Here is a 25,260-nt window from a genome sequence, read left to right on the forward strand (position 1 = left end):
CCAACTCCACTTGGAACTTTCCATGGGATTTGTCTTTCCCCATCTTGCTTCTCTGTGAAGCCCATCCTGCCTGGACACCTCCTAAAGAGATGACCTATAGTAGAACCTCCCCCCCCTGAACCAGGGTCATGAAGATCTTACTCAATGGAGGGTCATGAAGCACTTTCCTCAACTGAGGCAGAGCAGCTCTCCGACATTACCCATGGCCTCAAGTTCTACAGAAGCAGAATTTGAAGGGCTAGTATTGCCCTCAGATGCACTTTTGCTCCTTCCAATACACATTTTATTTCTGAGGGATATTGTGGTTGAGTTTTAATTTTTTTAAAAATTGCTAAAAATCAGGGCATGATCCGATTTGATTCAAAGTCAGCTTGCATAAGGTCCTATGCGGAAACTATCATGGTGCCCAGTTACAAGTGTGTATCTTGAAAAATGATGGAGATAAATGCATTTCTGTAAATGGGGATTTTTTTTAAAAAAAAATCCCCCCCAAATAAGAAGGAGATTCCATTTCCTTCAAAGTGCCCATGCCTAATGTCCTATGTGGAAGCTATCATTCTGCACAGTTACATGTGTATATCTTGAAAAACGACAGAGATAAATGCATTTGTGTAAATGGCAAGAAAATCTTTTAACAATCCCCAAATATGAGGATGTATTTAGAAATGGTGCCCATTTTCATGTTTCTATCTTGAAAACTTAAAAAGTTATAGGTGTTTTACGTTTCCAATGTAAGTCTATGGGCGGAAATTTGGAGCTCTGGATCGGTTCAGATCAGGACCGGATCGATCCGAAGTGGTTTGGACCCAATCCGGAAGGCCCAGATCAGGATCCAGAGTGGATCAGGGAGTCCCTGCACAGCCCTACTTCTTTTTCAGTGCTCCAACATTTTTATTAATGATTTGGACGAGGAGGTGCAGGGAACGCTGATCAAATTTGCAGATGACACCAAATTGGGTGGGATAGCTAATACCCTGGAGGACAGAAACAAACTTCAAAGTGATCTTGATAGACCGGAGTGCTGGGCTGAAAACAACAGAATGAAATTTAATAGGGATAAATGCCAAGTTCTACATTTAGGAAATAGAAACCAAATGCAGTTACAAGATGGGGGATACTTGGCACAGCAATACTACAAATGAGAAGGATCTTGGAATTGTTGTAGATCACAAGCTGAATATGAGCCAACAGTGTGATGTTGCTGCCAAAAAAGCAAATGCTATTAATAGAAGTATAGCTTCCAAATCACGTGAGGTACTGGTTCCTCTTATTCGGCCGTGGTTAGGCCTCATCTAGAGTATTGCATCCAGTTCTGGGCTCCACAATACAAGAAGGATGCAGACAAGCCGGAGCGTGTTCAGAGGAGGGCAACCAGGATGATCAGGGGTCTGGAAACAAAGCTCTATGAAGAGAGACTGAAAGAACTGGGCCTGTTTAGCCTGGAGAAGAGAAGATTGAGGGGACACATGACAGCACTCTTCAAATACTTCAAAGGTTGTCACACAGAGGAGGGCCAGGATCTCTTCTCCATCCTCCCAGAGTGCAGGACACGGAATAACGGGCTCAAGTTAAAGGAAGTCAGATTCCAGCTGGACATCAGGAAAAACTTCCTGACTGTTAGAGCAGTACGACAATGGAATCAGTTACCTAAGGAGGTTGTGGGCTCTCCCACACTAGAGGCCTTCAAGAGGCAGCTGGACAACCACACAGCTATCAGGACTAATAGCCATTGATAGCCTTCCCCTTCAGGATTTATCCAACCCCCCTTTAAAGCCATCCAAATGGGTGGCCACCACCATATTCCCTTACCTCCATCATCGAACACTGTTATTGACAGACAATATCCTATAACAGGTGTGAGCATAAAGTAGATTGGGTTCTATCGGTAGATTTCTGGGTGATTTGTAGGAGATCAATAATGGTTTCCAAAAAAGAATCAATACAACTGTGTGTCATTGAGTGGTTTGAAGTCTCCACTTGTGGAACCATCCTTTCCACTGCACAACCGCCACCACTTCTCTGGGGGATCCCACTCAAGCCTTGCAAACCAGTGGAAGAAGGAACTGGTGACCATTGTTGGAATGGAACTCCTTCCTTCTTGGTTTTCTCTAGACAGCATTTTCTCTAGCCAGGCAGAGATTCTTTGCAGGACCCACCTGTATTTGCGCATTCTTACCTGGGGGATTTTGTAGAGGCCCAACGTAGTTGAAATGTGGATGGAGGTATCTGAGTCTGCCCCTTCAATAAAAAGTGGCACCTTGTTTTGTCGTCCGCACTTGTAGTTTGGAACATTTGCCAGCCCAGGAGAGAGCAGATCTACCATGGAATCGTATGTCGTTCTGGCGTCAAAATAGTTGTCCTTGACGTTGTAGCCCAGGGTGATGTTGGGTAGCAGCCTGGGATTCTGATTGATCTCCTCAATGGTGATCAGGAAGGACAGGAGGTTCCAGTATGAACTGGGCCTTCGTCTCCTGCCACAAGATGTGCATCACAATGTCATTCCCTATTCAACAAAAGATGTCAAACTCTAAAGGCCTTTCTAGGCAATATAAACCTTTGAATTCAAGGAAAGATTCCAGAGTCAGCACAGATCTATGCATGAAAAAGTGTCATCCTCACATAACGGCTTCTTTGTGTCTTTTGTGTGGTGAATTGTTAAGGAAAAGAAGATGGAATTGTAGTACAACGTGTTCTGCTAGGTTACCCTGGAAGCCCTTTATCTGGAACCTCCACAATTCCCTGAATTTTACTCACAATGATACACCAGTAATAGTACAGATCTAAGCAAGATGCAAAAAGTGACTCTCCCACCCTCCACAAGGCTACCTATCATCAATTGTCCTGTTCGGAAGGAGGAGCAGTGAGGGAGGTAGCAGCCAGCTGATGAAAGATTAGGTCCTACTCCATTCAGACCAGTGGTATTCAACTGGTCAAGACCTGAGACCCACCATGGACTCCCAACCTGCAATATGGAACCCACTAACACAATTTCACAATTGCCCATCATGGCAGGAACAGCTTTGTCATGACCCATCTGGACTCATCTCACGACTCACATTTGGGTTGTGACCTTCTGGTTGAAGACCACTCTCAACCAGGAGATGAGAGGAGCATGTAGCTAGGGTCTTCTTCTTCTTTTGCTCAAATGTAAGCTCGTATGGATCAGGGCTCTAGCATGGTAGATAGGGTGCTCTATCCCTTTGCCTGATGCCTGCAATGTTAGTTAGAACCGATGAAGTAAATTGCAGCCATAAAGGGGGGATTTGATCAAGATTGATACACAGTGCATGGAGGCAGGGAGGATTAGAATTTCCTGGCCCCCACGTATGAGGGTCCCAATCCATGTAGCCTCACCTTCTGAGGTCATATTTCATAACTAAAGGAATCAACATTGAACAGGTAAGGCCTTTGTAATAGAAATTCCCTGAAAATATTGGATTACTGGCAGCATTCTACCTTCAGAGTGAAACGGAGCATGCCTGATACAACTCTATATTTATTTATTTATTTATTTATTTATTTATTTATTACATTTTTATACCGCCTAATAGCCAAAGCTCTCTGGGCAGTTCACAAAAATTAAAACCACGAAGAACATAGTAAAACAACCAACAATATAAAAAGCACAACCAGGATAAAACCACACAGCAGAAATTGATATCGGATTAATGTAGGATTAAAATATTGTACCAGTAGTTGCTGCCATAGGCTTCAATGGGGGCAGAAAACCCATAACGACTTCAGAACCATTGCTCAGAATTTGAAACACCTTCTTAGAAGCCGTGATCAAGCTATTCTTCTTGGACGTAAATGATCAGAACCAGAGCTTGGATTTATATATTTTTTACATTACATTACACTACATTTATTTATTTATTTATTACATTTTTATGCTGCCCAATAGCCGAAGCTCTCTGGGCGGTTCACAAAAATTAAAACCATAATAAAACAACCAACAGGTTAAAAACCCAAATACAAAATACAGTATAAAAAGCACAACTAGGATAAAAACACGCAGCAAAATTGATATAAGATTAAAATGCAGAGTTAGAACTGTAAAATTTAAATTTAAGTTAAAATTAAGTATTGAGAAAATAAAAAGGTCTTCAGCTGGCAACAAAAAGAGCACAGTGTAGGCACCAGGCAGACCTCTCTTGGGAGCTCATTCCACAGCCGGGGTGCCACAGCGGAGAAAGCCCTCCTCCTAGTAGCCACCTGCCTCACTTCCTTCAGCAGGGGCTCACAGAGAAGGGACCCTGTGGATGATCTTAAGTAGGGGTGTGTACGGACCCCCCAATCTGCTTCATGGCCCAATCCGGAAAATCTGGATCGGGTCCGATCCCCTTCGTGCCGCTCCGCCTGTCTCCCACTCCGCTCCGCGGTGCGAGATCCGGCTTCACCACCGTCACTATATGGACGGCGGCGGCGGCGGCGGGGCAAGATATAAGTAATAATAATAATAATAATAATAATAATAATAATAATAATAATAATAATAATAATAATTCTCTGTATGGCCCCCAACAACCCCATCCAGTTTTTACTCACAAAAAGCTGTTGTTCCCTTGATTTTGTGGGTGGCTTTATTCAAGCTGCTGGTAGCAGCAAACGAGATGTTTTCGCATGTACACACCCAGTGGGATCACTATAAGCTCTCTTTCCTTGCATGCTCAGGTGTGGAGGGGGATGTGAGGAAGGAAGTATGTGCATGAGCCATGAAATGTATGCATAGGTGCAACAAGAAGTCCCCCAGCCTATCTGGCCCTTGGTGCTGGAAGGTTGTGCACCCTAGGTTTAGGGAAAGCAGTCCAAGACATTCCTGAGGCCATAGCTAGACCTCAGGTTTATCCCTGGATCATCCAGGGGTCAAACCTGTTCATCTAGGTGACACACAGGGGATCCAGTGCTCAGGCAGGGGTGAACTCTGGATGATCCCAGGATAAACCTTAGGTCTAGCTGTGGCCTGAGTGTAGAAAGGGCCAAGGAGAGGGGGGAGAAAGGCAAGCCCTTCTTCAGGACTATCTATGGCCATCTCCTAGGACAGCCTCCACTCAGACAATTATCAGAAGAGCCAAGAAAGTGCCCAGCTAAACTTGCTCAATGAGTCTGACCCATCCTGACCACACAGCTTTTTATTTATTTATTTATTTATTTATTACATTTTTATACTGCCCAATAGCCGAAGCTCTCTGAGCGGTTCACAAAAATTAGGCTTATCCCGGGATCGTCCAGGGGTTAAACCTTTTTGCAACCACTGGCCATGGCTTGACCTAAGGCTTATCCCGGGATCATCCAGGGGTTAAACCTTTTCATCTAGGTGACACACAGGGGATCCAGTGCTCAGGCAGGGGCGAACCCTGGATGATCCCAGGATAAACCATAGGTCTAGCTGTGGCCACAGTTCTTAAGACAACCATCTGTCAGGGATGCTTTAGCGTGGATTCCTGCATTGAGCAGGGGGTTGGACTCGATGGCCTTGTAGGCCCCTTCCAACTCTGCTATTCTATGATTCTATGAAGAGCGATGGTGGACCAGAACAAAGGTCCATCTAATTCAGCATTTTCTCCACACAGTGGCCAAGGAGCTGTACACATGAAACACACAAATACCCCAGCATCCGGTGTACATAGGCACATTGCTGCAGATATTGGCGGTATCATACAGCCATCAGAACTAGTAGCCATTGATAGCCCATATTCTCCATGAATGCTTCTGCACTGTTTCTGTGAGTTGGGATTACCATTTTGCATTGGTTTGGCTCTTGCCAACATGGTCAGTTCCAGAGAGTAATATTGGGTGACTGTTCATCCAGGCAGATGAACTTTGTGGTGATACAGGGCTGTGATTTGTCCCCAGTGTTATTCAGCATATATATCGGGAGCAGTCATGAGTAGATTTGGAGCTCTGTTTTGGACTCACCCTACTCTATTTCTCTTCAACATCTGAGCCAAGGGAGGTCATACATGTTTCAAACCAGTGCCTGGATGAAGAACTAAAACTGAATCCTGCTAATTTATTTATTACATTTCTATACCGCCCAATAGCCGGAGCTCTCTGGGCAGTATTAGATATAGATCATATGAGAGGCGGTGTGGATTATTCTTTTTCAGAATGTTCTGTATGGAGTTACACTCCCTTTGAAGGAACAGGTCCATTGGGTGGGAGTGGTCCTGGATCAACAGACACTCATGACCAGCTCTGGTTGGGACAATATCTATGCTAGGGCTGTGCATGGACCGCCCCGCTCCTCTCCGCTCCCGATCCGCAAATTGCGGACCAGGCCCGCGCCGCCCCGCCTCAATCTGCCTAGGGTCCTCTCTGCAACTCTGGGTCCGAATCGGAGCTCTGCAGCGGCGGGGTGCGGTGCCAGGTAAGGCCCCACTCCCTCCTCCTCCTTACCTGTGTCCGTCCTGGCTCATCGCCAGCTTCACTTGAGCCCGTGGCTCAACCAGGAACTGTAGGCCCTGCTTGCGGCCTACACTTCCTGGTTGAGCCACGGGCTCTAGTGAAGCTGCAGATGGGCCATGATGGATGCAGGTAAGACCCCCGCCCCCTTCCCCCTTACCTGGCTCTGCCACCATCGCCACATCGCAGCAGCAGGGCCAAGTAAATCCCCCTCCCTCCTCCCCCTTACCTGTGTCTGTCCACGGTCCCGCAGCTGCTTCTACTGAGCCCGAGGATTCAAACAGGAAGACAAGGCTGCTAGTCTTCCTGTCTGAGTCCTCGGGCTCAGTTGCAGCAGCCGCGGGACCGCAGACGGATGAAGGTAAGACCCCCCTCCCCCTTGCCCCCTTTCCTGGCTCTGCCGCCATTGCCACATGGGTGGTGGCGGCAGCAGAAGGGCTGCGCAAACCCCCTTACCTTTTTTGCGGAGCTCCGGATCGAGGCGAAGGATCTGCCTTCACCTCCATCCGCTCTGCGATGCTCTGCTGCTCCCCCGATCCTCTTCGCCTCCACCTTAAGTAGGGTGACCATATTTGGGAAACCAAAAAAGAGGACAGCTAGTGTGTTTGTGGGGAAGCAGCTTTCTGAGTCCTGCAGAAAGTACGTTATTCCCCCGCCACCTTAAAGAACCCGATTGGAGTGGAGGAGGGGAAAGGATTTCATTCTGCACCACCACCATCCACTCCAATTGGGGCCTTTTCTATAATGTCCACGAATGACCCACTTTCCCCTTTAAGACCTCAATTGGAGCTCGGGGTGGGGGAATGATGTGCCTCAAGAAAGCATGTCATTCCCTCCTGCCATGCTAATGGCAGCCTTAAAGGGGAAGGTGTGTCATTCCAGGACATTATTGAAAATTATAGAAAATCCCCCCTGACACCATGGAAAGAACAAAAACCAGGACAAATCCGGGGAAATCCTGACAGTTGGTCACCCTACCTTAAGGGGAGGTGAAGCACCCCGATACGCTTCTGCTTCTCTGGTCCGAGGAGAAGCAGAGCATAGCCCTAATCTATGCCCATTCCTGGATAGGGGTAGTTCACTGTGGTTCATGAAGTGCTGACCTCATGACTAGACTATTGCATTCTCTATGGGGCTGGCCTGGGGCCTGGTGCAGAAGCTACAGCAAAATGTAGCACCTACTGTGCTCTGTGGGGAACTCAGACATACTCACATTACACCTGTGTGAAAAGAACCACACAGTTGGCCTATTAGCTACTGAACCATGTTCAGTGAAATGTTGTTAACATACAAGGACTTAAATAATTGTAGAGCAAGCGACTTAGTGGACAACCTTCCCCTGCTCACCCGTAAGTTCTTCAGAGGAGGCCTTGCTGATTGTTTTGTGACCAAGAGAATGGTAACATCTCAAAGGTGGGCCTTCTTCTGGCAAACCCTCCCCCATGCAATGAGGGAGGCAGAGAATTTGGTCCATTTTAAGCACTCCCTGAAAATGCACCAATTTAATCAGGCTTTTTGTGGCCTGTAATTCAATGCAAAGAATGATATTCCTATCTTCTACTACCCCGATGCTTGTAGCTGGCATTTATGACTATCAAGATGGACACTGATTTCAGAACTGAAAAGAATATGCTAAGAATCAGATGCCATCTTTCACTTTCATCATGAGATGCTCCTTTTCATTCAGATGAGGCCTCAGTATAATGATGTAGCACTTGGGAAGAAAGATGCAGCCCAGGAGCCCAGCACTGGAGGCCAAGATGGAGAAGACCTGCACGGCGACCATGTATTTCCCCTTGGTGCTCAGGTAGGTGGGCACAAAGGACACCCAAACACTGCAAAAGACCAGCATGCTGAAGGTGATCAGCTTGGCTTCGTTGAAGGACCCAGGCAGCTTCCTGGCAAGGAAAGCCACCGTGAAGCAGATGGCAGCCAGGAAGCCCATGTAGCCAAGGGCACTATAGAACATGTTGACAGACCCTTCGTTGCATTGCAGGATGATCTCTCCAGGTTCAGAGTGCATGTCAGAGTCTGAGAATGGGGAATTGGTCCCCAACCAGATGGCGCAGATCACAACCTGAACACTAGAACAGGAAATGACCACAGAGTTGGCCAAACTCTTCCCCAGCCATTTCCTCACTTTATTTCCTGGCTGTGTGGCCAAGAAGGCCAGCACCACAGTGATTGTTTTGGCCAACAGAGAAGAAACGGCAACTGTGAAGATGATGCTGAAGGCCGTTTGTCTGAGAAGGCAGGTCGCTTTCCTTGGCTGGCCAATGAACAGGAAGGAAGACAAGAAGGAAAGCAGGAGGGAGACGAGGAGGATGTAAGAGAGGTCCCGGTTGTTGGCTTTGACTATGGGAGTGTCTAGGAACTTAATGAAGATTCCTAAGACAAAGCCTGTCATTATGGCCAAGAATAAGGCAGAGGAAGCCAGGATGATCCCCAAATAGTCTCCATAGGACAAATAGTTTATAATCTTGGGGACGCATTGATCTCGATTCCTGTTTGGATGCTGATCTTCTGGACACATAGTGCAAAGGTCTACATCTGGAAAGAAAAAAGAGGGTCTTCAGCATTTATTTGTTATGAATGTTGAGCTGCAAAGGATGGAGAACAGGCCAGTAACTGGCCAGTCATCTTCCCCAATCCTGTCCTTTTCTCTCACCAGTCCTATGTGCAGAGAGTTGCATCGGAGTTTGGGGACAAAATCACTTGTCTCGTCAGTGAGTGTGACACTGTTGTTAGTGCAGCTCGAGTTGAGGTCTCCGAAGCCACCATCTGCCCGATTTTGTGGGATCAGTTCCAGTTATTGTGGCCTGATTATTATTATTATTATTATTATTATTATTATTATTATTATTATTATTATTTATTTATATAGCACCATCAATGTACATGGTGCTGTACAGAGTAAAACAGTAAATAGCAAGACCCTGCCGCATAGGCTTACAATCTAATAAAATCATAGTAAAACAATAAGGAGGGGAAGAGAATGCAAACAGGTACAGGGTAGGGTAAGCAGGCACAGGGTAGGGTGCTTGCAACAATGCGAACAACCACTTGCCCTCTTGATCCCTGTCCCTCCTGGCTTGGATAATGAAAAAATATCTTCATCTAGCAGTCCGGCTCCATGTTTCATAAAGCAACTCAGGACCAGGACAATATGGGTGAACCATTGTTGAATATAGATATGGGTGTATGGGACCACAGACATATTTATTTATTTATTTATTTATTACATTTCTATACCGCCCAATAGCCGGAGCTCTCTGGGCGGTTCACAAAAACATACACACATAAGGTGACCATATGGGAAGGAGGACTGCGCTCCTGTACCTTTAAGAGTTGCACAGAAAAGGGAATTTCAGCAGGTGTCATTTGCATGCATGCAGCACCAACAGTGAAAGCTGCCCTCTTTTGTACCTGGTCATGCTAGGCTTTCTTTTAAATCAAAGTTGTCCAGAGAAAAGAGAGGACCTAGTTCTATTCTGTACAGATATCCCATTCTGCTGGAGTCACTTGCCTTCCTCATTCGAAATGGTCCCTTCTGGGCAGGGAGCACAATCATAGCAGCAACGGAGCTGTCCTTCCCGGATCACCTTGACATAGCCAGGTCTGCAGCTTCTGCTACATCTGGAATGAGGCACCGTCTAACCATAAAGAGAGAGGACCAATTGTTCATTGCCACTAAGAAGAGCTTCCCAACCATGTCAAATAGTATCTCTGGAAGAGAGGCAATGTTAATCAGGATTGTGGACCAGTAGGAAACTGCAAACTTCTTCACTTTGAACCAGACTCCCAATCCTGACCACGCTTTATAATAGAACCATAGAACCATAGAATCGCAGAGCTGGAAGGGGCCTACAAGGCCATCAAGTCCAACCCCCTGCTCAATGCAGGAATCCACCCTAAAGCATCCCTGACAGATGGTTGTCCAGCTGCCTCTTGAAGGCCTCTAGTGTTGGAGAGCCCACAACCTCCCTAGGTATATTTATTTATTTATTTATTTATTTATTTATTTATTTATTTCACTTATATACCGCCCCCATAGCCAGAGCTCCCTGAGCAGTTTACAGAAATTCTAAAATTGAGATAAAAACAAGTATACAAAATGTAAAAATTTAAAACACAGAACACACACACATAAAGCATTAAAAACCGTTAAAAAACTAAACATGTGGGTGATTAAGATGCGTTGCCATATACCTGGGCAAAGAGGAATGTCTTAACCTGGCGCCGGAAAGATAGCATTGGCACCAGGCGAGCCTTGTCAGGGAGATCATTCCATAGTCTGGGGGCCACCACCAAAAAGACCCTGTCCGTCGTTGCCACACTCCAAGCCTCTCTTGGAGTAGGCACCTGGAGGAGGACCTTACATGTTGAACGTAGTGACCGGGTATATTCACGTTGGGAGAGGCGTTCCATCAGGCATTGTCATCCCAAGCTGTGTAAGGCTTTATAGGTCAAAACCAGCACCTTGAATTGGGCTCAGAAACATACAGGCAGCCAGTGCAAGCGGACCAGAGCAGGTGTTATATGATCAAACCTTCTGGTTCCTGAAATCAATCTGGCCGCTCCATTCTGCACAAGCTGCAGCTTCCGAACCGTCTTCAAAGGCAGCCCCATGTAGAGGGCATTGCAGTAATCTAACTTGGAGGTTTCCAGAGCATGGACAACTGAAGCCAGGTTATCCCTGTCCAGATAGGGGTGTAGCTGGGCCACCAACTGGAGTTTGTAAAAGACAACTTATTTGTAAAAGGTAACTGATTCCATTGTCGTACTACTCTAACAGTTAGGAAGTTTTTCTGACATCAGTTTTCCTGATGACCAGCTGGAATCTGGCTTCCTTTAACTTGAGCCCATTATTCCGTGTCCTTCACGGAATATATATGTTTGTCTAACTTGCATAACTGTAGGGGATATAATGCATTTATTTATTTATTTATTTATTTATTACATTTCTATACCGTCCAATAGCCGGAGCTCTCTGGGCAGTTCACAAAAAATGGCAGGATGCATCTAATGCTTCTTTCACACATATGTTTTGGCAATGCCCAGTAGCTGCCCCATTTTGGGAGGAGGTTATAATAAGGATGACCTTTGTACTGAAACAATCTATAATATGGAATAATGTACATCTCTTTCTAAATTACCTACCGGCGTCTTGGAACCTAACACACGGTCAGCACAGATGGATTTTCAGAGCCCTTATGACAGCCAAAAGACTTATATTATCACAATGGAAGGACAAATTAAAACCTCCCATAATGCAATGGATTGAGCACCTAATAACATTATCAGCTTTTGAACGAGTGTTATAATAGACACAATTTGCAAATTATACAGATATTTGGTCTGCTTTTCTTGAAACCTTTCTACAATTCTCCCCCCTTTTTTTCAATGGTTCATATGATGGAAATGATTATAATTTTAGATACACAATTTTTGGGGTTTCCCCCCCTGTTTTCAAGATGTATTTTCTGTTTTGTTTGTTGATATTCACAATAAAAAAGTTTGATTTTTTTAAAAAAGAAAAAATATGTGTAGACTTTAACACTGGAAAACAACCCACAAGAACCTTGATTTATTATCACTGAATTTATTATTATGTCTGGTGCATGAGTGAATCTGTAAGAAACTCAGATTTCATTTTAAGTAGGGCTGTGCACGTAACCCCCAAACCGCTTTGTGGCCCGATCCACAACTTTTGGATTGGGCCATTCTGCTTTGGGTCAATTTGACCCTCCCCCGCTCCGCAGAGTGAGATCTGGAGAGGCGGATTGAGATTTTGCCCCCCCTTCCCTACTTACTTGCCTCCGCGGTGGACAGTGGTGGCAGGTAAGTGGGGAAGGGGGGCAAAATGGGGAACAAATAAGCCCCCTTCCCCTGGCTCCACCGCTGTTGCTGCATTGACTGCAGTGGTGGCAGCGGAGCCAGGTAAGCCCCCTCCCCCCACTTACCTGCCTCTGTTGCAGTCTGCTTCCGCTTTGAGGCCTGGGCCTCAGTTGAAGCCTGCGCCGGACTGCGAAGGACACAGGTAAGTCCCCTTCCCCCTTCCCTGGCTCCACCGCCATCACTGCATGGACTGTGGTGGCAGCAGCGGTGACAGGTGTGGCCCGCTCCCCCCTTACCTGCGTTCGGAAGTCTGGATGGAGGCAAACCGCTTCACCTAGATACGCAGCTCCCCCGATCTGATTTGGATCTGCCTTTGGCGGAGGCGGATCGGGTCGCTCCACTCCGGATTCGTGATCCGAATCAGAGTGGAGCACAGCCCTAATTTTAAGCTAATGGTTCCATACACACACACACACACAGAGAGAGAGAGAGAGAGACACCCAAATTCTTACAATGTAAAAGACGTGGAAGAGAATACAATGCAACCAGTGGATTTACCCACCTTGTTAAACCAGCCGGGCCATAAAATGTCACCCTGGTCAATGGTGAGTGTGATGTCTGAGGTCCCCTGTCTCTCTAGACTCCCAACTTTCTTCTCAAAAACAGAATGATTGGGGAGTTTTGCAAAGTACAAGATGTCAAAGTCAGCTGCAAGGTCTCCATTCTCATCCAGATACACTCCGTCCATGGAGTGATTGTAAAACTGGAAGTTTCCCAGGAAGGGGTGAAGCTGTAATGGCAGAGGAAACACCAGCATTTAGCAGTTGATGATTCCACCCTGTCCAAGGAGTCATGGCAGCTGGACATGCCTTTTAGACATATTGGATTCATGCATGGTTTTTCACCTTTCATGTTCATGTTCAAAAAGTACTTGAGGTCTAATGCTGGAAGCCCTCTTCTGCATTTTTAGATCATTTAGATAATTTCAGCTGCAGGGGCTGGTCGTACCATTAGGCAGCGGAAGGTGCATCTTTGGGGCAATACTTTCTGATCAAGAGTATGAAAGGGCCAGAAATGCTCAGTCACGCATTCTGTTTTCACTGCGTACATGATGATTCATGCTTTCATCCAAAGGTGTGATCACCCACAGAAATTCCAATGCCCCTCTCTCTCTCTCTCTCTCTCTCTCTCTCTCTCTCTGTGGTTTAAATTTACTTTATTTTTATATATCACTTCATATCTAAAATAGATTCTGGGGCAATGAGCATAAGTAATAAAATAGGGGGGAAATAAAAAAAATCAAAACAGCAGATTAAAATTGCTCACGTTAAAAGAGAATACCAGGAAAAACCATGGCTTTTCATTTAAATAAAACTTCCTGGAAAAGAATTGTTTTGAGATGGCACCAGTAGCAGCAGAGTGACCTTCAGGGGAAGGTAACATTTGACCTCCAGGGCCAAGGAGTTCCAAAGAAACAGGGCCACCACAGTGAAGGTCCTTCTTCAGGTGGACTCCAGTCAGGCTGTAGGTGTATGTAGAACTACCAGGAACATGTCCTCTAATGACCTCAGTTCCTGGGCAGGTTGGTAAGGGAGAAGGTGCTCTCCCAGGTATGCTGGTGCCAATTTGTTAAGGACTTTCATCTTTAGTACTTAAACCAAGAGGCAGCCAGTGCAGTTGCCTCAGTAGAGAAGCTATATGCTGGAAAAGGGCAGATCCTGACAACAGCCGAGCTGCAGCGTTCTGCACTAGCTCCAGCTTCCGGAGCAGCTTCAAGGGCAGCCCCACATTGAGCGCATTGCAGTAATCCAGCCTGGAGGTTCCTAAGAGCTGTACCAGCATGGCCAATCTATCCTCGTCCAGAAGAGGCCGTAGCTGGCAAGCCAGACAAGGCTGTGAAAAGACGGAAAAGACCTGTTCCCAAAGTGCTACCTGCTTGGATTTATTTTGGAATGGGCATGAGAAATACAGACTTCTGGTGTCTCATTTTCCCCAAAACCTCCCGTCTCCTTGGGAGACAATAAAGAGGTCAGTCACGTAATCCACAAAGCTTTATTTTGGTAAAAATAATCTCTTCCCACCTGAAGAGAGTCAACCTCTCGGAACTATCCTCTAGGCAAAACTATGCAAACTAAGCAAGACAATTGTCCTTTCAAGAAGAACGGAAAGCCTTTTCCCAGAATGCATTAACTTCAAGGAGACTGGTTCTGAAGAAGAAAAGATTGAGGGGAGACATGAGAGCACTCTTCAAATACTTAAAAGGTTGTCACACTGAGGAGGGCCAGGATCTCTTCTCGATCCTCCCAGAGTGCAGGACACGGAATAACGGGCTCAAGTTAAAGGAAGCCAGATTCGGCTGGACATCAGGAAAATCTTCCTGACTGTTAGAGCAGTACGACAATGGAATCAGTTACCTAGGGAGGTTGTGGGCTCTCCCACACTAGAGGCATTCAAGGGGCAGCTGGAAAACCATCTGTCAGGGATGCTTTAGGGTGGATTCCTGCATTGAGCAGGGGGTTAGACTCGATGGCCTTGTAGACCCCTTCCAACTCTGTTATTTTATGATTCTATGTTTCACAGTAAAGTACAATAATTTGGACCTGTGCTCTATACATTTGTAATTCTCCTCACTTTTTAAACCTTTTTAAACCTGCTATTCTTTTTAAACCTGCTCACTTTTTAGACCTTAGATCTATTGGAGGAGCCCTTCTCCACATCCCACCAATGCAACATATTCGCTATGCTGGGACAAGGGAGAGATCTTTCTCTGTGGTGGCGCCCCAACTGTGGAGTGCCCTCCCCTTGGAGGCCCGATTGGCGCCAACATTGATTTCATTTCGATGCCAAGCAAAGACATAGCTTTTTAACAAAGCCTTTGATGGTTAAACTCATTGGCACATTGTTTTAACTGTTTTAACTGCATCTATTGCTTTTAAATTATACATTGTTTTAACTTGGATCATGGTTTAATTTGTTTTTAACTGTGTATATTTATTGTTTTATACTGTATGTTTTTATCTGTACGCCGCCCTGAGAACTTAGTGATATAGGGCGGGATATAAATATTTTAAATAAATAAATAAATAAATAAATAAATAAATAAATAGAGTTGGAATGGGCCTATGAGGCCATCGAGTCCAACCCCCTGCTCAATGCAGGAATCCACCCTAAAGCATCCCTGACAGATGGTTGCCCAGCTGCATCTTGAATGACTCCAGTGTGGGAGAGACCACAACCTCCCTAGGACACTGGTTCTTAGATGTTCTAGTGTTTCTTCTTCAGGCTCTAAGTCCAATTTGGGATACACACCAGGGAGAATTGGCCAGATCCTCACAGTGACCTCCATAGCACATCCCAATCACGAGAAAAAACATATGAGACAGAGCCAGTGAAAGTAGGCCTGACGATAGAATCATAGAATAGCAGAGTTGGAAGGGGCCTACAAGGCCATCGAGTCCAACCACCTGCTCAGTGCAGAAATCCACCCTAAAGCAGCCCTGACAGATGGTTGCTAAGCTGCCTCTTGAAGGCCTCTAGTGTGGGAGAGCCCACAACCTCACCAGGCAACTGATTCCATTGTCGTACTGCTCTAACAGTCAGGACGTTTTTCCTGATGTCCAGCTGGAATCTGGCTTCCTTTAACTTGAGCCCGTTATTCCGTGTCCTGCACTCTGGGAGGATCGAGAAGAGAACCTGGCCTTCCTCTGTGTGATAACCTTTGAAGTATTTGAAGAGTGCTCTCATGTCTCCCCTCCATCTTCTCTTCTCCAGGCTAAACATGCCCAGTTCTTTCAGTCTCTCTTCATAGGGCTTTGTTTCCAGACCCCTGATCATCCTGGTTGGATGAACAAGGGAAACCAAGGAATACTCTAGAAGCTTGGGGCTTCCTATACTGGTGTAGCTAAGAAAATGGGCACCAGCAGATGCAAAGACGTTTCAGCTTAGCATGAGGGGGGTCTACCTTGCCTCAGGGATATGTAAATTTTACCATCTATCACCTCTGCTTCCAAATGCTTGCCAGTGTTTAATTGTAATTTGCATTGAAACTAGGGGTGTGCACAAACCCCCCGCTCCACTTCACTTGCAGATCCGCCATTTTCCGGATTGGGCCGCTCCGCCCCGCCCCCGCTCCGCCCACTTCCGCTCCGCTCCGCCCGGAGCTCCGGATCCGGATCCGGAGCTCCGTTTCCCCCCCCCATAGGCTTGCATTGAAAGCTAAAAAATTATACAACTTTTTTTCTGTTCAAGTTAGAAACCTCATGTTTGGCACCATGACACCTCATGGGGATATACACACGCATGCCAAGTTTCAAAGCAATCCCATCATCCCCTGATTTTTGGCGAATTTTTGAAAATCGGGCACCCCACACACAACATCCCTGCGAGGTGGGCAGGGGAGGAGGGAGGGAAGGCAGGCAGGCATGCAGCTGGCATTTCTGGGGGCATAAGGAAGTGAGCCAAGGATAAGCCAGTAATGCATATAAAATAGAATAAATCAATCAATAAACAAAGGAGGGGTGGAATTAAAAGCAGCAGTGTTGCTCAATAAACAACAAGAAGAACTTTTTTTAAAAGGCTATATCTGTCTTTTACCAGCAATAGGGGGACGTGCCCGGGGGAGGGGGAAGTAGCTGCCAGTTCAAGACACTGACAGCCACAGCTCTGAGAAGAAGTAAAACGCTCACTTCGACTCAGAACAGGCATTGCTCCACCACTGAAAAGTGAACATTCACTTCAACTCATGATAGGCATTGCTCCACCGTTTTACTCTCTTTGGAAGGCTCTAATGGCCTTCCAGTGCAGGAGAGAGTGGGGGCACGTCCACGATGAGATGCCCTAGGGGAGCTCATCCCCTTGCACCACATCGATTCAGTTGTTCCCCAAGGTTAGGGTGGGGAGCAGTGCTGTGTTTCTATCTCTTATTCTTGGCTTAGTATATGATTTCAGGTTGTGTTTGTGCATTTGGTGGGGCTACTGTGTTAAAAAACACGGGGAAAAGCCCGTTCAGATGAAGAAAGAGAAGTTTCCCAGAATCCCAAGTTACCTGTTTTGCCTATGCCCTCCTCCAACTTTGGGATCATCATGACCGGGAGCTGACTCTGCCCCTCAGCCCTTTGAAAAAGGTATTTTTCCCGCCGATTTTTTAAAAACGTCTAGCCCGCGACCCGTACGATGCAGAAAGTTGAGAGTGATCTCAAAATGACCCCCATCCACGACTCTCTGTGCACAAGAATTTTCAGAACGATAGCTTAAACCCCCCCAGTTATCCCCGATTCTTTCCCTCAATGCAATCCTATGGGCGAAAAGCCGAAAACGCAGTTTGAGCCGCGCGGTTGACCCGATTTTCACAAAAATATAGCCCGCGACCCAGACAACGCAGAAAGTTGAGAGTGGTCTCAAAATGACCCCCATCCACGACTCTCTGTGCACAAGAATTTCCAGAACGATAGCTTCAAAAACAACGTAGTTATGTGCGATTATTTGCCGCAATGCAATCCTATGGCGAAATGTTTTCAAGATGGCGACCGGAGCGCTCCACCTGAACTCGGAGCTCCGAAAAATGGTCGCTTCTCTTCGCCTTGCTTCTAGGGGGTCCGCGGTCCGCTCCTACTCCGCCTCTGGGTAAGGCGGAGCAGGCCAATCCGCTACTGCTTCTACGCTCCTAATCGGAGCGGAGCACATCCCTAATTGAAACCACAATTGAAGAAAGAAGAAATACCTGCCATGACTCAACCATTTCTCCTTCCATTCCTCCTCCATGAATGAGCACTGTCTGCTTGGATCTGGAAGAGTGGGCAGCATTTAAGGCGTGTGCTATTGCTTGGAGAGTGTGGTAAATGTTGTAGGTGTCTTGGAACACACTTTTCTCAAGGAGATGCTGTGGCAAACCTTCCAGGTTCTCTTTCACTCTGCATTGATTCTGGCCTTTCACAGATAATGTGTGTTTTGAATATTGACATTGAAGTCCTTCTCCCCTCCCTCGACCAAAAGCAAGAAAACTTGAAGATGGCATATTATGACGTTGCGGGTTCCTTTTGGTCCGGATGAAAAAAGATAAATAACCATGGATGTGATCTTGGATACGATGGTACCTTGAAGTCTCCGTCAAGCTGGAGTATGGAAAAGCTGCTGTGACCCAAATTTTTCCAGAAGTTGGTTTCCAGATTTCGTTAACTATAAATTTTAGAATCATCACATCCTCTGCAAACTGAGTTGCCCCATAGTAAAGAATTACATTGACTCCTTGAATGGCAAGCCAAGACTCCCATACCTGGATGTCATAGTCATTATCTCTAAAGGCAGTCTGATGGGAAGTGGTTTTTGAGAATGTAACACAAATGCCATTTCTGATGAGCACAGGTGTGATGCTCTTTATGAACCTTTCTCCATGGTCATTGTCTGGAGCAAAAAGACCAATCCACGTCCATTTGAAATGCAGGAGCAGTTTGACAATCCCCAGGTAGGAGGGTTCTTCTTCTGGGACCATCCGATAGAGAAAAGGGAATATGGTTTTGTCAAGAACATGATTAACAGGAGCATAACTGACCTAGTAAGGACAGGAAGAGATGGAAGATTTGTTTTGTGTTCAGGACAAAACAGATACATTATCAATTAACTGAACCATGTTTAGAATTATCACATAAATGGGAGGGCCCGCGATCCAGCATGTCTAGCTTACCAGAAGCAGATGGGGTGGTGGTGATACCTTTTAATCCAGTGTCTAAAACTACACAAATTCCTACGGTGTTACTCAGAATTTCACTTCTTTACACAGGAGTGAAGAGTAACTGTCCACATATATCAGAGAAATAATTGGATAAAATCAGACAAACCCTTACTGCTAATATTCCATGAACCCAGACTCCATACCGTCATACTCACAGGATTCTTCTGATCCATATTCCTCAGATGAAGAGGCTGCAGAATTAATGGATCAGAGAAATGACTTAGGCCATAGCTAGACCTAAGGTTTATCCCAGGATCGTCCAGTGGTCAAACCTGTTCATCTAGGTGACACACAGGGGATCCAGCGCTCAGGCAGGGGTGAACCTTGGATGATCCCAGGATAAACCTTAGGTCTAGCTGTGGCCTTCATCATGAAACTTCTCCAGGATGCAGTATTCCAGAAGGATTCAATGATTGCATCCAGAGGAGGTTGTATTGCCAACCTTAGGCTATGTTGGTTTTGGCCATGAAAACCCTAGCATGCCAGAAACCACAACCCCTATTATGCTGGCCTGTGTTTGTTAAAATAGACAAGGCCCGTTCAAAAAACAAATTGGAGGCAGGACCAACAAACTTAAAGAAACCCAAACTTAAGGCTCAGTCTTCAACTGCTGCTTGTTGGAACTACATAAAGACAGCCTGTCTGGCTTCCAACTCCACTTGGAACTTTCCATGGGATTTGTCTTTCCCCATCTTGCTTCTCTGTGAAGCCCATCCTACCTGGACACCTCCTAAAGAGATGACCTATAGTAGAACCCCCCCCCCCGAACCAGGGTCATGAAGATCTTACTCAATGGAGGGTCATGAAGCACTTTCCTCAACTGAGGCAAAGCAGCTCTCCGACATTACCCATGGCCTCAAGTTCTACAGAAGCAGAATTTGAAGGGCTAATATTGTCCTCAGATGCACTTTTGCTCCTTCCAATACACATTTTATTTCTGAGGGATATTGTGGTTGAGTTTTAATTTTAAAAATAATTGCTAAAAATCAGGGCATGATCCGATTTGATTCAAAGTCAGCTTGCATAAGGTCCTATGCGGAAACTATCATGGTGTCCAGTTACAAGTGTGTATCTTGAAAAATGACGGAGATAAATGCATTTCTGTAAATGGGGATTTTTTTTAAAAAAAAAACAAACCCAAATAAGAAGGAGATTCCATTTCCTTCAAAGTGGCCATGCCTAATGTCCTATGTGGAAGCTATCATTCTGCACAGTTACATGTGTATATCTTGAAAAACGACAGAGATAAATGCATTTGTGTAAATGGCAAGAAAATCTTTTAACAATCCCCAAATATCAGGGTATGATCCCATTTCTTTCAAAGTGGCCTTGACTGAGGATGTATTTAGAAATGGTGCCCATTTTCATGTTTCTATCTTGAAAACTTAAAAAGTTATAGGTGTTTTACGTTTCCAATGTAAGTCTATGGGCGGAAATTTGGAGCTCTGGATCAGTTCAGATCAGGACCGGATCGATCCGAAGTGGTTTGGACCCAATCTGGAAGGCCCAGATCAGGATCCAGAGTGGATCAGGGAGTCCCTGCACAACCCTACTTCTTTTTCAGTGCTCTTCAACATTTTTATTAATGATTTGGACGAGGAGGTGCAGGGAACGCTGATCAAATTTGCAGATGACACAAAATTGGGTGGGATAGCTAATACCCTGGAGGACAGAAACAAACTTCAAAGTGATCTTGATAGACCGGAGTGCTGGGCTGAAAACAACAGAATGAAATTTAATACGGATAAATGCCAAGTTCTACATTTAGGAAATAGAAACCAAATGCACAGTTAAAAGATGGGGGGTACTTGGCACAGCAACACTACAAACAAGAAGGATCTTGGAATTGTTGTAGATCACAAGTTGAATATGAGCCAACAGTGTGACGTTGCTGCCAAAAAAGCAAATGCTATTAATAGAAGTATAGCTTCCAAATCACGTGAGGTACTGGTTCCTCTTATTCGGCCGTGGTTAGGCCTCATCTAGAGTATTGCATCCAGTTCTGGGCTCCACAATACAAGAAGGATGCAGACAAGCTGGAGCGTGTTCAGAGGAGGGCAATCAGGATGATCAGGGGTCTAGAAACAAAGCCCTATGAAGAGAGACTGAAAGAACTGGGCATGTTTAGCCTGGAGAAGAGAAGATTGAGGGGACACATGAGAGCACTCTTCAAATACTTCAAAGGTTGTCACACAGAGGAGGGCCAGGATCTCTTCTCGATCCTCCCAGAGTGCAGGACACGGAATAATGGGCTCAAGTTAAAGGAAGTCAGATTCCAGCTGGACATCAGGAAAAACTTCCTGACTGTTAGAGCAGTACGACAATGGATTCAGTTACCTAAGGAGGTTGTGGGCTCTCCCACACTAGAGGCCTTCAAGAGGCAGCTGGACAACCACACAGCTATCAGGACTAATAGCCATTGATAGCCTTCCCCTTCAGGATTTATCCAACCCCCTTTAAAGACATCCAAATGGGTGGCCACCACCATATTCCCTTACCTCCATCATCGAACACTGTTATTGACAGACAATATCCTATAACAGGTGTGAGCATAAAGTAGATTGGGTTCTATCGGTAGATTTCTGGGTGATTTGTAGGAGATCAATAATGGTTTCCAAAAAGGAATCAATACAACTGTGTGTCATTGAGTGGTTTGAAGTCTCCGCTTGTGGAACCATCCTTCCCACTGCACAACCTCCACCACTTCTCTGGGGGATCCCACTCATGCCTTGCAAACCAGTGGAAGAAGGAACTGGTGACCATTGTTGGAATGGAACTCCTTCCTTCTTGGTACAACCGACAGCATTTTCTCTAGCCAGGCAGGGATTCTTTGCAGGACCCACCTGTATTTGCGCATTCTTACCTGGGGGATTTTGTAGAGGCCCAACGTAGTTGAAATGTGGATGGAGGTATCTGAGTCAGCCCCTTCAATAAAAAGTGGCACCTTGTTTTGTCGTCCGCACTTGTAGTTTGGAACATTTGCCAGCCCAGGAGAGAGCAGATCTACCATGGAATCGTATGTCGTTCTGGCGTCGAAATAGTTGTCCTTGACGTTGTAGCCCAGGGTGATGTTGGGTAGCAGCCTGGGATTCTGATTGATCTCCTCAATGGTGATCAGGAAGGACAGGAGGTTCCAGTATGAACTGGGCCTTCGTCTCCTGCCACAAGATGTGCATCACAATGTCATTCCCTATTCAACCAAAGATGTCAAACTCTAAAGGCCTTTCTAGGCAATATAAACCTCTGAATTCAAGGAAAGATTCCAGAGTCAGCACAGATCTATGCATGAAAAAGTGTCATGCCCATCATGGCAGGAACAGCTTTGTCATGACCCATCTGGACTCATCTCACGACTCACATTTGGGTTGTGACCTTCTGGTTGAAGACCACTCTCAACCAGGAGATGAGAGGAGCATGTAGCTAGGGTCTTCTTCTTCTTCTTTTGCTCAAATGTAAGCTCGTATGGATCAGGGCTCTAGCATGGTAGATAGGGTGCTCTATCCCTTTGCCTGATGCCTGCAATGTTAGTTAGAACCGATGAAGTAAATTGCAGCCATGAAGGGGGGATTTGATCAAGATTGATACACAGTGCATGGAGGCAGGGAGGATTAGAATTTCCTGGCCCACACGTATGAGGTTCCCAATCCATGTAGCCTCACCTTCTGAGGTCTTATTTCATAACTAAAGGAATCAACATTGAACAGGTAAGGCCTTTGTAATAGAAATTCCCTGAAAATATTGGATTACTGGCAGCATTCTAGCTTCAGAGTGAAACGGAGCGTGCCTGATACAACTCTATATTTATTTATTTATTTATTACATTTTTATACCGCCTAATATCCAAAGCTCTCTGGGCAGTTCACAAAAATTAAAACCATGAAGAACATAGTAAAACTACCAACAATATAAAAAGCACAATCAGGATAAAACCACACAGCAGAAATTGATATCGGAGTAATATAGGATTAAAATATTCTACCAGTAGTTGCTGCCATAGGCTTCAATGGGGGCAGAAAACCCATAACGACTTCAGAACCATTGCTCAGAATTTCACTGACCCACCGAAGCACTAAAGTAGGGTGACCCTATGAAAAGGAGGACAGGGCTCCTGTATCTTTAACAGTTGCATAGAAAAGGGAATTTCAGCAGGTGTCATTGTTATGCATGCATCACCTGTGGACATGCTCTCTTCATCATCACAGTTAAAGTTGCCGGATCCCTGCCCTTTTGACCAGATACAAAAGAAGTCAGGGCTCCTGCAGCTTTAAATGCTGTGAAGAGGAGGAAATTTCACCAGGTGCTGCATGTGTACAAATAATCCCTGCTCAAATTCTTGTCTCTATGCAACTGTTAAAGATACGGGAGCCCTGACCTCCTTTTCATATGGTCACCCTAACTAAAAAGGAAGCCTCAGTGTGAGAACACCCAAGAAAGGACCATCTTAGACACACAGCCTGCTTTTTAAAGGCTGAAATTCAGGAGAACAGCTTTTCTTTCCTAGAGGTATACTGGAAACATCTGATTGTTCTATCAAGGAAAGGAAAGGAACCTCTTGTGAAAAGCACTTGAGTCATTGCTGACTCCTAGAGGGACGCCTGCTTTCGCTGACATTTTCTTGGCTGACTTTGCAGCGGGGTGGTTTGCCCAGTCATGGTTACCTTTCTCTCAGCTAGCTGGGTACTCATTTTACCAACCTTAGACGGATGGAAGGCTGAGCCGACTCGAGCCGGCTGCCTGAGTACCAGCTTCTGCTGGGATCAAACTCAGGCCGTGGGGAGGTTTTGGATCAGCTTGTACCTGTAAAATGCACTCTGTGTGATTAATGGTCGCCCAGAGAAAGAGATAAACCATGTTCTGCAATTATAGCAGATGGTTTTCCAAGGTTGTAAAAGTGGGTGCATGAATGTTTAGCTATCCCCACGTCTTTCTCCAAGAGCAAAACCCAATCTAAATTGTGACAGCAATTTGCCAAGAACAAGTTGCAGAAAACAAGGAGTGGATGAAGTCAAACTTGGGCTTGAAATCCATAATTACTTACGGAGAAAAAATCACTTTGGGAGGATTGTGGAACCGGATTTGTTCAAAAGTTGGGCGCACTACAGATATAACGCCAGTAATGAGGTGGCCTCCTGGCTTGTAAAAATTCAGCGCATCTGGTTTATCCCTTCTCAAGGTCAGTGAGCATTTCGCCTTGAGGACCCCAGACGCCGGATGGGGGAGCAGCAGCAGCAACAGCAGCATTGTAATCATCATTCTGTGTCTGCCTACTATGATCACTGCTGTTGCGACTGCTGCTTTCATCTTGGAACGAATCGGAAGAAGCCCCAAATCTCTTAAAGACCGAGGCTCCAGGGACTTTATAAACAGATGAAAGATATCACACCTCATCCTCTCAGCAGAAACTTTTGATGGTAGTTATTCACCACAGTCCTTTCATTCTTGTTACAAGAAGTTGCACCACGCTGCTCTCAATTCTGATGTATATGGTATAGATCTAAAAGGACCATGTTTAGGAGAAGAATCCCTTGAGCTTTGGCAAGAAGGAGAAATAACCACTATGATTTGGATAACTATACAGGGGAATCATCTTCTCTTCTCTAAGTCTATGGACTCCCTTGGTTGCTACTATGTGCAGGACTGGAGAAAACATGTTTGCCAGAACTCACCAATGCTGCCCCATAGGCATAGAAAGGTCAGGTGATGGGAAAAGTTGAGGTTGGGCTGAACTTGGTTAGAGAAACACCTTCTTAGAAGCCGTGATCAAGCTATTCTTCTTGGACGTAAATGATCAGAACCAGAGCTTGGATTTATATATTTTTTACATTACATTACACTACATTTATTTATTTATTTATTACATTTTTATGCTGCCCAATAGCCGAAGCTCTCTGGGCGGTTCACAAAAATTAAAACCATAATAAAACAACCAACAGGTTAAAAACCCAAATACAAAATACAGTATAAAAACCACAACCAGGATAAAAACAAGCAGCAAAATTGATATAAGATTAAAATCCAGAGTGAGAACTGTAAAATTTAAATTTAAGTTAAAATTAAGACTTGAGAAAATAAAAAGGTCTTCAGCTGGCGACGAAAAGAGCACAGTGTAGGCACCAGGCAGACCTCTCTTGGGAGCTAATTCCACAGCCAGGGTGCCACAGCGGAGAAAGCCCTCCTCTTAGTAGCCACCTGCCTCACTTCCTTCAGCAGGGGCTCACAGAGAAGGGACCCTGTGGATGATCTTAAGTAGGGGTGTGCACGGACCCCCCAATCTGCTTCATGGCCCAATC

The 25,260-nt window shown here is 45.4% G+C and overlaps 1 protein-coding gene across 1 annotated transcript; it reads right to left on the minus strand.

The window, feature by feature from the left end:
- Positions 1 to 8,218: 8,218 nt before the first annotated feature.
- LOC134395794 (uncharacterized) lies at positions 8,219 to 24,650 on the minus strand (the record flags this gene model as incomplete). Its single annotated transcript, XM_063121955.1, has 5 exons — positions 24,637 to 24,650; positions 21,834 to 22,128; positions 12,838 to 13,033; positions 8,614 to 8,779; positions 8,219 to 8,576 (listed from the first exon to the last, which is right to left on the minus strand). Coding segments are annotated over exons 1-5 (1,029 nt in total), but the record flags the coding sequence as incomplete, so codon positions are not given.
- Positions 24,651 to 25,260: the final 610 nt, after the last annotated feature.

Source organism: Elgaria multicarinata, chromosome 3 (genome assembly GCF_023053635.1).
Source record: "Elgaria multicarinata webbii isolate HBS135686 ecotype San Diego chromosome 3, rElgMul1.1.pri, whole genome shotgun sequence".
Lineage (NCBI taxonomy): Eukaryota > Metazoa > Chordata > Lepidosauria > Squamata > Anguidae > Elgaria > Elgaria multicarinata.